Raw genomic sequence first — 13,293 nt, 5'->3', positions numbered from 1 at the left:
TTTGTTACTTTCGGACAGAGCCAGGCTAGCTGCCAGTCTTTATGCTAAGCTAAGCTAACTGGCTGCTGGCAGTAGCTGTAGTGGTAGTGAATAAGAGTATGTCCCAAAATGTTGAATTGTGCCTTTAATGGTGTCATTTGAGTCCTGTTTCCCTCCTCATAGTCATAACCTCTGACCCCTGGGTCTCTTATCTGTGGAATAAAACATTGTTAACACATGTCAGCATGTTTGTCTACAGACCCAGTGACAACGTTAACCTACCTTGTCCTTCATGGGGAACCTATTACTGTCATATCAGAACACATAGCTGACATTGGGTCGTGTGAATGATATTTTATATGCATGTCTTATGTCCAGGGTCCTGTCCTTCAGGCTTCCTGCCGTGTGAAAATGGCCAGTGTTTCTCTCTGGGGCAGAGCTGTGACTTCACAGATGACTGTGGCGATGGCACCGATGAAAAGCATTGTGGGACTTCCTGCTCCTTTGAGAATGGTCGCTGTGGCTGGAAAAGCTCCCTGGCCGACAATTTTGATTGGACCCTGGGTACTGGATCCATCCAAAGCATTCGGCCTCCGTATGATCACACTTTGATGGATGAAAATGGTATGTTTTTGATTATTTTCTGTGGTGCATACGAGTTCATACGCACTGAAATCCTCGACTATTTTTTAAACTTCTACTTGCTCATAAAAAAAAGTAACTGTTCTAGTCTCCTCTCTGAATTACTATTCTATCATCATTGAACAAGGGCACCTACACTCTTAGGTGGGTTTTGTATCAGAATGAATAAAACTGCCCTGATGGTAAAATTCCAACCTGTTAGACCCAAAGTGCTGCTGTAGCTCTCCACGATGTTTAATTCATGCACTGTCCCAGCCACTTTAGTGACAAAATCAATGAGTTACTCGCTGGTGTGTGAATGTGCAGCAGGTGAGCTTTCAGGTGATTGATGCAGGGCTCTTTGGACTATAATTCCCTTATACAGTGTGTATGGTAAAAAGAGTTACACGTGAATAAAACACATAAACACATATGCACACTCAGACAAAAATCTGAGCTTGTTTGGTTTATACTGATCAGCACAGAGGGCAAAAACCACAAATATATATGCACATACATACCACATTGGTGCGTCAGCTCAGTCGCCATATTGGAACAGAGTAGCTGTATATTAAGAAGGGAGTTTTCAACCAATTTTCCAGTGGTTTGACTTCCCACAAATGTCACATTCATACATTTATGTATAAAATAGGATACTTGGTTGAATCAAAAATCAGGGTTTTCATACTAAAACAATCTTTTATGGACAGTTACAGTAATGTTACTACAATATAACATTTAAGATGAACCAACCGTTTGTAATTATTATATATATAAGTACGTTCTATTTTCTTATTACATTGTAATTTGGCTGCTATGATGTAATTTTATTGTAATATAAGACTTCGTAGATCATTTTATTGATTGTTTATATATTAGACAAGCTTCGTAATTCTGTTTTCATATTTTCACACACAGTATTTACATTCACAAAACGAGTCCAACTCAAAAACACTATGCAATTCTGCAGGCATTGTTAGCAATAATTCAGTGGCATGACAGTTACTTTACAGTTAATTTATGTTACCTTACAGCCATGAGGCAGTTGTAAATGATTACATTTGAGTAGGTAATGTAGAACTGCTTAACACGTTTGACTTTCACCATCTTACTGATACATTACTTTAGAAAAAAAAGATGTTTTTACCTGAGACAGCTTCATGTTAGTGTCAGGAAAGTCACTTGAAGGCACCTTGTGGAGTTTTCTTGCAAACAAATTAAAGTAATGTTTACATCAAATGTTACTCACCAAAATGCATTGAGCGTATCCTTGACCAAAGTGTTGAATGCATTTCCTTCCTCATAAAATATTAGCAAAGCCGATTTTTAAAGTATTTTACCCAGTCATAAAATAATCATAAAACAGGGGTCAGAAACTCCACAGGGTACCTTTAACATTACCTTCAAAGAAAGATTGCATATAGCAATAATGTTATATTAAATTCAACACATTTCAGAATTTTTTATTCCTCATTCCAAGCTGTATATGGCATCTACATACATAAATCTCAGGGTAATAAATAATAAAAAGCAATATACTCTATGAAAAAAGCTCTCTGAAATGTTTAGTATTCAGTCATCCTCCCAGGTCTTCTGTTTTCTTCATGAGCTTGACTTGGCTGAAAAACTTACGGTCAAAAGGCTGTGAGACGTTAGTCGATATGTCAGAGATTACTCTGTGACCTCTAGCCCTCACTCCTCCACCACACCGTTCATGACCTTCCTGTAATTTATCACTGGCTGCAAGAGCTGCTTGTACAGAGATAGTCATGGCGGCACGGTGACTCAGTGGTCAGCAATGTTGCTTCACAGCAAGAAAGTCCTGCATTCAAACCCTGGATATCTCAGGTTTTCTCTGTATGGAGTTTGCATGTTCTCCCCATGTTTGCGTGGGTTTCTGCCATCAAAGATATGTATGTCAGTGCCCCTGACCACTGGCACTGGCAACAAGATTCGCCCACTGCTTCTAGTTTATAGGACGGGCCTAAATACAGAGGATAATGACAATAAAGAGGGTCTTCTCAATCAATTCCTCTCCGTCTCGTCTGCCCTTCTCCTCTATCACATCTCCTTTTCCTCCTCTCTTTAGGTCATTTTGTCTATCTGGAAGCTACACCGGTGGGACTGAAAGGCGATAAAGCTCATATCAGGAGCTCTGTGTGGAAAGAGTCAAGCGCCATCTGCAAGCTCTCCTTCTGGTACTATATTTCCCACAAGGCCACAGGAACCATCCGTCTGCTGATTCAGGTAAACCATCTGTTCTGATTCAGATACGGGTTAACTCTGTTTGCATACAATCGTGATGAGAAACAATAAATTCAACTGATGCCAGTCCATGATAATTTATAAAAAAGAGCCTAAGAGACCTACTGCTGTCCATTAAAGATAGTTACCATGGTTACACTCAGTCAGAAATAAAGCCTGAGTATATTAAATCACATTAATGTAGACAGTAATCGTGTCATATTAGCGCTGCAGTCTGAGTAAATTGGAAAAAAGAGAAGCAAGATATGTCGCTGTCAATCTCAATCAGTGTGTTTGGTCTGTAGAGTATCTGTGGGGGGGGGGGGGGGGTGGAGGTGAGTAATGGGGGTCATGGTCAGCGCTTGGCTCAGAGCTGACCCACCTCACCATCTGGGCACATACTAGTGTGCGGCGGCAGCTCTGCCAGTTCTCATGGCTTCTTGCTTGTAACGCTGTCAGCCATGTAGTTTGTGTATGCATGGTCGACTTTCAGGGATTAAGATTTCTGCTTGCAGCTTTCTGCCATTGAAATTCTGCTGAGATTTACTCTGCCTCCTTCCTGCGGTCTGCGTACTCTCAACTTCATTTAACTTTGTCAGCTATGACTCAAGGTCAAGGTGCAGACGTTTGTGTATGAGTAGATTCGGTTTTGGGGTGTGAAAGCGTGTCTGCCTTGATTTTTCTCACATATTCACATAAAGCATGCGCAGCACGTGCGTGATTGTTAGTGCGTCCTTGTGCGCGCTGCAGAAACTGTTTATGCAATTTACAAAACAGGTCAGCAAGTTATCCTGGCAATTTTACAAAGCTTTTTTTTTTCTTCAAACAACAAGAGGTAGTATCCCACCTTGCAAAATTTACATATTATTACTCTTGCAAAGAATGACACTGATGCTTTCTCATGCTGCAGCTGCCGGATTCTTTTGAGAGAAAAAATCTGACTCAGTCGATAAAAGCTCCAACAGTACTTTAAACTGAACCCATGAAAAGACCAAAACCGACAATAAATTGATCCCACATATTATCTGTGTTTCCAAAGCCTGATGTAGCTTATTCCTCTGTGTCACTGCCTTCCAAAAAATGAGCCGTTACACTGTGTGACATGTTTCTTCATTATCATGAACACGAGCACTGCAGTCTAAGTCAGTCCCACATGCACCGTCCTCCTGTTGTAAATTCTTCCCCTAATCTGTAGTTGAAAATAGTCCCAAACAAATCTACTTATTCCTGTGTGAGTAACATTGGCTACAACTACAGTTCCCAGCTGTTTTAGGATATTATTTAGCCTTTTTAAAAAATTGAAGTTTATACAGTATACTTCAGACCCAATTCTAAAGATGTATGTCTTTTGGAACCAATGGAGGAAATGGTATGTGTTTGAATATTATCAGCCTTAATTTTAAAGGTCCTGACTGTACAGTAACTTAATGTAAATCACTGTTGTGTCTCTCTTATACTGCTCCGCATGTAGATGTTGTATTTATTGATGCTGTTTTCAATTTAATTACTACACAAATACCTTACTGTGCTATTGATTGTACCTAATGGCCTGGTGCAGACAGGAAAATGCTGCTCTCAGAAATTCAAATGAAGGGGTTTGCCCAGCTCTCCAGCCAACCCCACTTGGCTATTTGATTGATTATGTGACTCTCTGAGAGGCAGGTGGTAACATATGAGAGCGGACTATTTTACATGTCCTCCTTGTTCACATGCGGACGGAAAATGTAAAATTTGGCCTTTTAAAGAAGGTCAGCTCTCGACATGGAAATGAAGTGGTTGAATCATTCACACAGAGACACAGACAGACAGAGGGTGATGAGTTCAGAGGTCATCATACATGTATATTATTTTAGACACTGATTCAAGTGTGTGGGTGTTATCTGTCTGCTAGTGTGTGTGTGTGTGTGAGAGAGAGAACCAATATCTCAGCTCAGCTTTATCATTTCCAATGACACATAAATGATTTTAAGTGTATGACTTAGAAGGTTTAAAGATATTAGCACTTACACATTATTGCCTTGTGCTATAATTTACAACATTATAGCATTTTTATAGCCAAGATGTTGCCTCGACTCACATAAATACAAACACACACTTTTGCACAGGCATGACAAGAAACACACACATTCACACACACTTGTGAGCATCATAGTGTAAATACAGCGTGAGCCAGATTTAAAGGTTGATTGAAGAACAAAGGGAGTTGTGGTAATGACTGTGGAGACTTCAGTGGGCAGAGACACAGAGGAGGAGTGAGGGGATTATATTTACCTGGCAAGTGTTTCCCTCTGTGAAGTTCACAAGGGGATCAACAGGCAACTGTCTATTTATATCTGCAGGGCTGCAAAGCATGAACTGCCCCTAAGAGTTTGTTGTTCATCACACTGTCCTCGGCAGCAGAGTGGGCTGGAAATGTAGGCTGGGACTTGACTAAAGGCAGGGTCTCGGCGTGAACGAGCAAGGTGGTTTAGTAATCATTTTTCCAAATCCCAGACCGCCACATGTAATGTGACAGCACACATTATATGCAGCACTGCATGAGATTTATGTCTATTATTTTGAAAACTGTATTTAGTCTATTATGTAGTTATTTAGTTCTGCTGGAGATCAATCTGAATAAAAAAAAATCCTGGCACAACAGATCAACATAAGCCTAGACAAAGCTCTGTGGGACACTGTGCATAGCATAGGAAATAATTAGTGAACCTCATGCTGCTTGCGATAATTAAATTTAAATAAAACACGATCACGGGTGACTGGTACAAAGACAGATGGGGTATCCTGGAGGTTTTGGTGCCACAGGGGAACTGTACCTTATACTGTAAACTAGTTGTTAATGACTGGATGTGTTATACTGGCTGCAACGACCTCAAAAGTTATTGTCACCAGAGAGGAGAAGAACATGTTACTCTCCTTTTAAGACATTCATAACATTTTGTGAAAGCAGGCTGTTTGTTTGTCCCATTTACTGACAAATCAGCCCAGTGTAATGATGACTGAGAGGAATTACTTTAAGCTACATAGCCTGCCATTTGCTCATTTATATAGTTACATACTGGTCTGAAAAATAGCCTGCCATTATGGTGAGCTAAACATCTGCCAGTCACCCCAAGAGAGGCCAAAGTATAATAAAGCGTGGCAGGACTAATCATTTGAACATGTTCTTGATTTTAAGTAGTCGAGTGGTTCTATCATGAAAACAAAATGCTAATATCCCCTCAGTGTTGTAACACTATTTAACTAAGCAGAGATTGAGTTGAGAAAAGTGGATGCACTCTGAAATGAAGGTGAGTCAACAGCTGCCAGCAGTTCCATAAAATGAAAAAGCCACGGATACAAATTGGATTTCAGCTTAGTTGAACATTCAGTGTATGGTTAAGACATTGGGGATTTCAAACTTTAAATAAAATCAAGTGTTTTCTTGTAATTACAACTTTCTTTGTTCTCTTTTGGACTCTTGACTGTCACCTGGGGATAATAAAATGAAATTATGCAAATGTACATCCACTCTTCACATTGAGCAAACTGAATTTGTCGTTGCGTCGCCTTGACAGCGAGCTCAGGAAACGAACCTTCAAATTGATCGAATAAATGCCTCGACGTATACGCCGCTGAGGCGTCAAGTGTGAGCTACGTACGTCGGTATCATACACTCGTCAGTCGCTCTAAGGCTGGTTTTATGGATTGAGCCTTTACTCCATGACATAAAGCTGGATAAGTCTTGCTGTAATGCTGCCTATTAATCTATGCTCTACTCTCACAGTAACAAGATTATTTCAAGCCAAGGCTCCACTGGCGTAAAGCAGAGGAGACAGTCTGTGCATGCCTCACCCAAGGGTGCATTTTAATAGGCTTTCAAATTGCAGAGTAGAATGTGACATTGCTTGTCCTCTGGTTTTTGAGTACATTAGACCAGGTCTCTTTCACTGCAGTCAGCCCTCTGGCCTCATCTTGCAACTTCAAATACAGCAAGTTTTCATGTCTTATTTTGTCAGACCTCACACTATGTGCGATGTTTAGCTGTTCATCTACAATGTCCAAAAAGTTTCACACTGCTGAGATTGATTTTCACCTTGACACCACCCTAAAACTGAATTAATGATGTGGTGTTATAGACCCGCAGTCATTCTGTCACCTTTAATAAGACCAGAGGACGAGGAAGCTATTATGAATTATTGCGGTGACACCAGTCTTAATATTAGACTCATGAACTTCAGCATGATGGGTAGTGAAATCTTTACTTTCGTCTATTATACACTCTCTGGTTTAACTAGGCAGTGCTTCTCCATATTGATCCGAAGCTGAAGTGGATTTTTAACATTCACCCAAATTACTGCTAGTGAGGACGAGGATAGACAAGGTGCGTCAATCTTTCCTCGCTCCTCAATCTTCGCTTGAACCAGAAATCGTTGCAGTCTGTCAACTTGAAGGCCGTCTCAAAGCTCTGATTCTTGCTCTAAGGAGTCATGAGCGAGGATACACCAGAGCCGCAGTTAAAAATCAGTGTTAATTGTCGGTCAAATCAACAAAGAACCATAAACAACTTTCTTCATTTATTAGAAGTTTTTTTCTTTTTATGATCTGTTATTTCCCCCATTAACTGTTATTATGGATCAAATTAGAGTCTGGGAGAGTCTATCTGTCAGCAAGAAACACATTTTAAACACATTTATATTTTTGAGGCTGAAAATTCCTGAGTGATGGTTTGGTAGGAGTTACATCATTTCCATTTTCCCTGAAGCACTTAGCTTAATGAAACCCTAATCATATTCAGTTATTAAATAACGTATTAACAAACAGAATATCAATAAATACAAACACAAACAATTCTAAATATTCTAAACGCATTCTGCCCGTAGAAATGGTTCGTGTGCCTCTGAGCAGGACACAGTACACGGTATAAATACAGAATGCAGGTTTATATTCATATGCAGGTGTTTGTCAAACAATTAACAGGCTACAGGAAGAAAACAGCTGCTCTGGCAATGATATCTGTGCACCTTTATTAGTGTCAGCACAGTGAACATATGTGCAGACACAAACTCCATCAAAAGTCTACAGCTGTTAAAGCCGACTGACAGCTGATCCAGCTGTGATCATCTGCAGCTGTCATCAGAAACAGACGTCGCTTCACATTAAACTTCAGAGGACAGGACGTCTCATTTCTCTAAAAACATATTTCCTCGTTTCCTCTCTGCCTGCGTGGTTTCCTTGCGTCTCTCCACACATCCTCGTTTGGAGGGACTTAGACGCAAAGAAAAGACGTCAGTGAGGGAAATGTGGATGCAATTTAAGGGAACTGAGATGTACCTACAGTGTGCATATGTGTGTGTTTGCACGAAATGGGTGTCATTTAGATGCAAGTTGCTATAAGGCTGCTTTAATCTATATAAACTCCTCTCTGCTTGCTGAAATTTTCAGGTTTTTTAAAGAACAACGCAAAACACCAGGCTTGCTTTATATTTCGTGCTTATTCTTCAGTTTATTTTTAATGTTTTTGTAAATCCAACACAGTTAAGGACTGTCTTGTCAACGTGGGAGACAATCCCGGATGCTTCTTATAGAGAAGCGTAGGGAAGCAACTGTGCGGTGCTTTGTATCGTAGGTGGAGAAGTTAACCAGACGTGTATTTGCCAAACCAAAAAATGCAAGAATACTTCTGATAAAGCACAAATCCCAACTTTATTTGGCTTGTCTGAGTAAGTTCTCCAGTGCGGTGTCTTCTTCACTTCATTCCAAGCCGTAATTGGCTCATTACTGCCCCCTGAGGCCTGGGGCGGAAAACCACCATTGCAACTACTAATTATGAGCCCATTCCTCATTTAAAAATACAAAGACAAAACAAAAAAAAACAAAACATGGACAAGCCGCAAAACGGTGAAAAAGTTATTTTCTTATGGGAAGTGTTTTCAACGAGTGGTAACACAAAATTTAAAGACAAATCAGACAAGAGACAAAAGGAAACTGCATACACATAGATGAAATCAAAATAAGCATTTTCACCTCCACTATCCCCGTTAAGGACTGTCTTGTCTAATGTGTGGGAGACAACCCTGGATGCTTCCCATAGAAAAGTGTAGATTGCTTTTTTCAAAGGTGGAGACGTTAACCAGATGTGCATTTGGTAAACCAAACTTTGTCTTCATCCTTGAAGCCTTTTCTCTTGTAAAACTGAAACTTACTGTTTGAAAACACATGAAACCGATAAAACATAAATCTCAGCTTTGTTTGGCTTGTTGAAGTAAGTTTGGTTGTGGCGAGATTCTGGCCCGCCATGCCGTATTGGGCTCATTACTGCCCCCTGAGGCTGTGGATGGAAAACACCCACTACAACTACAGTCAAAAAAATGAGAACCTCAGTTGTTTTGCTTTTTCCCCAGTGGCCACAAGGGGCAACAATGAGGCCATTCCCCACTCAAAAACAAACAACAAGCCGCACAAAGGTCAGATTTACAGTATGTTTTACTAGAACATGATTTTACAAGAGAAAATACTTCAAAGATGAGGACTTACTGGACTTACACCAATAAAGAGCATAAACTTTTCAATGGGAGGCACTCTGTCCCAGACAGTGAATGAGACAGTCTCAAACTGACCTAACCGCTGTGCAACATGCAGTACTGGGAACTTTCATAATAACACTTTAGAGAGAGCGGCTGAATTAGCTTATTTCAAGCGTAACCACGTATATATAGATTTTTCTTTCTTTCTTTCCTTTTCTCTTTTGTCTGAATTGTCTTTCAGTTTTGTGCTGCCAAGCCTGTGATCTCCTTTTTTCTGAAATTCAGTGTTACTTGGTTTAATCTGCGGCTGCATATGCTCTACTATTGTTGGTTATGTCAATAAAGGACATGACGTGTGTTTTCTGCTGCCTTCACCAATAATTTGCACTAGCGCCTCATATTCTTCAGACAAAACAGTGTATCTTTAATATGATGTGATATGACTTTTGTAAACATCTCATTCATGCTCTTGACATGACATTAAAAACCGCCAGCGAGATGTTGGCTCGTCAGACATACATCCACAAAACCCCTTTCAAAGTCACATTTGTTGCTTCAAAGCTGCATTAGTCATGATTTAGTGCCTGGCTTGTGCCATGGGAAAAGACAGAGAGGACTTACAGAGGAATACACATCGGTCTGTCTTTTAATACGTTCCATATGTGGTATGAGAGAAAGCCATTACCATGACTCAGGGAGAGCTCAGTTTTAGTCTGAATAGCAGGTTTCAAGGCAGGGGAACTTACTGCTATGATGTTATGCTAATGAGACTTTAATGACTCCTCTTAGATGGCAGCTCAGCAGTCTGTCTAAGAGTTAATTTCAGCTCAATTTAACTTCTAAGTTCTTCACTCTTGAAATGTGACATGACTCTGTGATACTTCAAGTTTATATGCTTCTGACAATAATGCTGCAGCTTTGAATCCAGTTTGAAATGATATAGAAATTGACAGTAACTCCAAGAGGTATAACTAGAGCAGAATGTAAAATGCAACCACATGATCGTCCTTTTTCAATGCCGCTCTTCTCCACAGACGGAGAGCGACTTGCGGGAGGTGTGGAATAAAACGGGGCATCAGGGAAATAAGTGGAATCGAGCTGAGATCCCCCTGAGGAAGCTGAGGAACTTCATGGTGATATTTGAAGGGATCCGCTCGAGGGACGTCAGCGGAGGAGCCGCCTTGGATGACCTGGAGTTCATAGACTGTGACCCAAGTAGGTGATATGAACAGTACACACATTTCGGAAGAAGTGCTGACTGCCTATAACGTATACAAACCAAAAATAAATTAAAAAAACAAGACAAAAAGTTAAATTGAGCCTGAACTGTGGGCCCACATTCTCTCTTTGTAAATTACAACTCCAGAATCACCCCAGGTTCCTGAAAGATGAGATTACTCCAGGTCAAAACCAGGTTTGTTTAAATGTAATATAAGATAGTAACTTCAAGATCTTCATGTTATGAATGTAAAATTTGGCTAAAATAATGAGCAAATTCATGACAGATTGTTCATTGCTGGAGAAATTAGGATTGTTGAATACTAATAACATATCATGTTCTATATGTAAAATTTCCTTAACAAAATACAGTATTTTTTAAGATCCAACTGAAAATCAGCCCAAAACATTGTCACATACACACACTGAATAAACAGATGTTCTAGTGTTTCCACTATATAATTATAAAAAGAGTATTAATCTATCTTCTATATATGGTATATACATGATAAACAACATGATACACATATAATGCCAACTGACAGTTCATTAATTACAGTGGTATGCTCACTTTGGGAGACAGGAACACCTTATTTCTCTATAAAATCTTCATATGAATACAGAAGCCCTTCACGGTTAAATAGCTGTTTTACAAGCAAAATGTTACTGTTAAACCAATGATCAAAAATTATTATTTGTTTCTGTAGTTGACACTGAGATTATTCTATAAAAATAATTTGTGAGGAGAATAGTTGTGCTTATATAGAGGAGACCAACACATTAGAGCTTGCCTGTGAAAGTTGGAGAGTCTGAAGTGTACTGACAGCTAAAGGGCACATTAATAACAAATTAAGACCACCTACTTTTTTAAACAGAAAGTTTGGAATAATACTCCACATGCCATCTGGATCTTTTAGAAATCTTTGATCTTGTTAATTTGGATAACATGGTTGAATGAGGAGAAGTCCAAAACGTTAAGACCTCCCTCTGTTAGAGACATGCTTATTGCTTATTTTTTTCCAAATAAAGCTAAAAAGCCTCTCTACACAAGAGGTTTCATGTTTGATGACATCAAGGAAGGAACAGACATAAGAGGCTCTTGTTTTTGTATAATGGGTTGCTCAAGAGGTCCACACAGAAACCAGCCCACCCGGATTTCTCCCATTCTCCTGACGGCCAGTCTGACTCTACCCTGGTATGACGAAGGACGTTGACCGGCCGATCAACTCAGGAGTCGGGCTGCTGAGATAATCGGTTGGCACCCGGCCAGTGGCTCCTCACATCTCTGACAACATCAGAGCAAATTTCCAAACAGGCGTTACTTGGATAAACTGATCATATACTGGGAATCTAAATGGTTAATTTCTCACTTGAAAAAATATTAAAACTTAATATTCGTTAATATGAATAGAGTCCTACAGTGAAATTACAAATTACCATTTGGTGCAAAATGCATTCTGGGATACTTTGGCTGACTTCAGCTGACCAGTGGTGTAACTCTATCACTCAGTCAGTCAGTGACAGACATTTGGGGTTGTAGGGCTCCAAAAGGGATTTTTTTTCCAGACTTTGGGGGCTCTGTTAAATTCAGATTATATAACGTGTCTTAGTGGGGGCACAGAGTACGAGGCGATGTCACTGATTTTTATTCCAGGATTTTGAGGTCTGAAGACAGCATTACCTAATTTCTTGGAGAAAAAAGGGAAGAAACTGCTATCACAATTAAAACAATAGACAGGCACAAGAATCAATTTATTTAATTTCTTTCTTTTTTTTTTACATTATGTGTAATATGCCTGTAATATGCTTGTGTGTTATGGAGCTAGAACTGGCAGCTGATTAGCTTAGCTTAGCATGAATACTGGATGCAGAGGGAAACAGCTAGCCTGGATCATTTAACATATTATATCTCATTTGTTTTATCTGTACATAAACAGAAATCTAAAAACAACATGTTGTGGTCTTATGGGATGTTGACTCCCTGGAGGCTTGTTGTCAAGACTAGTTTTTACATGTCAGTTTTGTACAGATTAAACAAACCAGATATAACGTGTTAATTAATGGGTTTTAGAGGTGCTTGGAGGCATTTCTTGGAATATTATGACAGAGCTGGGCTGTTTCCAGTCTTTATGCTGAGATAAGCTCCCCATAAAACCACAACTTGTCATTTTCACATTTCTGTTTGTGTACAGATTAAACAAATGAAATACAATGTTTTCATTAGGGAGGTGGGTGGCAGATTTTTTGAGCTCCGGAGTGAGTCAGGCTTACTGTTTCCCCCTGTTTCCAGTCTTTATGCTTAGCTAAGCTAACCGTCTCCTGGCTCTAGTTAACAAACAGACTTGACAGTGTTTTCAATCTTCTCATTTAACTTGACAAAAACAGTGCTATTGCAAAATCTGAGCTTTTGATTGATGTCTGTTGGCAACCAGAAGGATCCCACAATCATTCACAATAGTAACAAGTTAACAAGGTGGTATTAAATGGTACTATGTCATAATGCCAAATACTGTAGTAATAGCCTACTTCTTTGTTTTCTGATTTGTTAGCTGAGCAAGGCTTATTCGTTTTTCATTTCATTCATTATTCTTTTGTTAATGAAAAACCTGTCAGCAATGTCATATATGGTTGAGGTGTTAAAAATGCATGTAGGTGTGCAGAAAATATGTCTTGAAATGTCATTGTTCCAAATAATTGGTAGACTGGAGTGGAAAGTTTTTCAAAGCCA

At 39.5% G+C, this 13,293-nt stretch overlaps 1 protein-coding gene across 2 annotated transcripts in view; it reads left to right on the top strand.

Moving 5' to 3' along the window:
- Positions 1 to 13,293, top strand: part of malrd1 (MAM and LDL receptor class A domain containing 1) — a 62,941-nt gene that overhangs the window by 31,380 nt on the left and 18,268 nt on the right. For both annotated transcript variants that reach the window (XM_067578181.1, XM_067578180.1), the window contains exons 19-21: positions 358 to 603; positions 2,690 to 2,847; positions 10,382 to 10,562. In XM_067578181.1, coding sequence (XP_067434282.1) covers positions 358 to 603; positions 2,690 to 2,847; positions 10,382 to 10,562 — 585 coding nt within the window. The remainder of the gene's footprint in view (positions 1 to 357; positions 604 to 2,689; positions 2,848 to 10,381; positions 10,563 to 13,293) is intronic.

The sequence above is a fragment of the Thunnus thynnus genome, chromosome 21 (genome assembly GCF_963924715.1).
Source record: "Thunnus thynnus chromosome 21, fThuThy2.1, whole genome shotgun sequence".
Classification (NCBI taxonomy): domain Eukaryota; kingdom Metazoa; phylum Chordata; class Actinopteri; order Scombriformes; family Scombridae; genus Thunnus; species Thunnus thynnus.
Note: the sequence above shows the minus strand (reverse complement) of the source record. Positions and strands in the feature narration are given on the sequence as shown.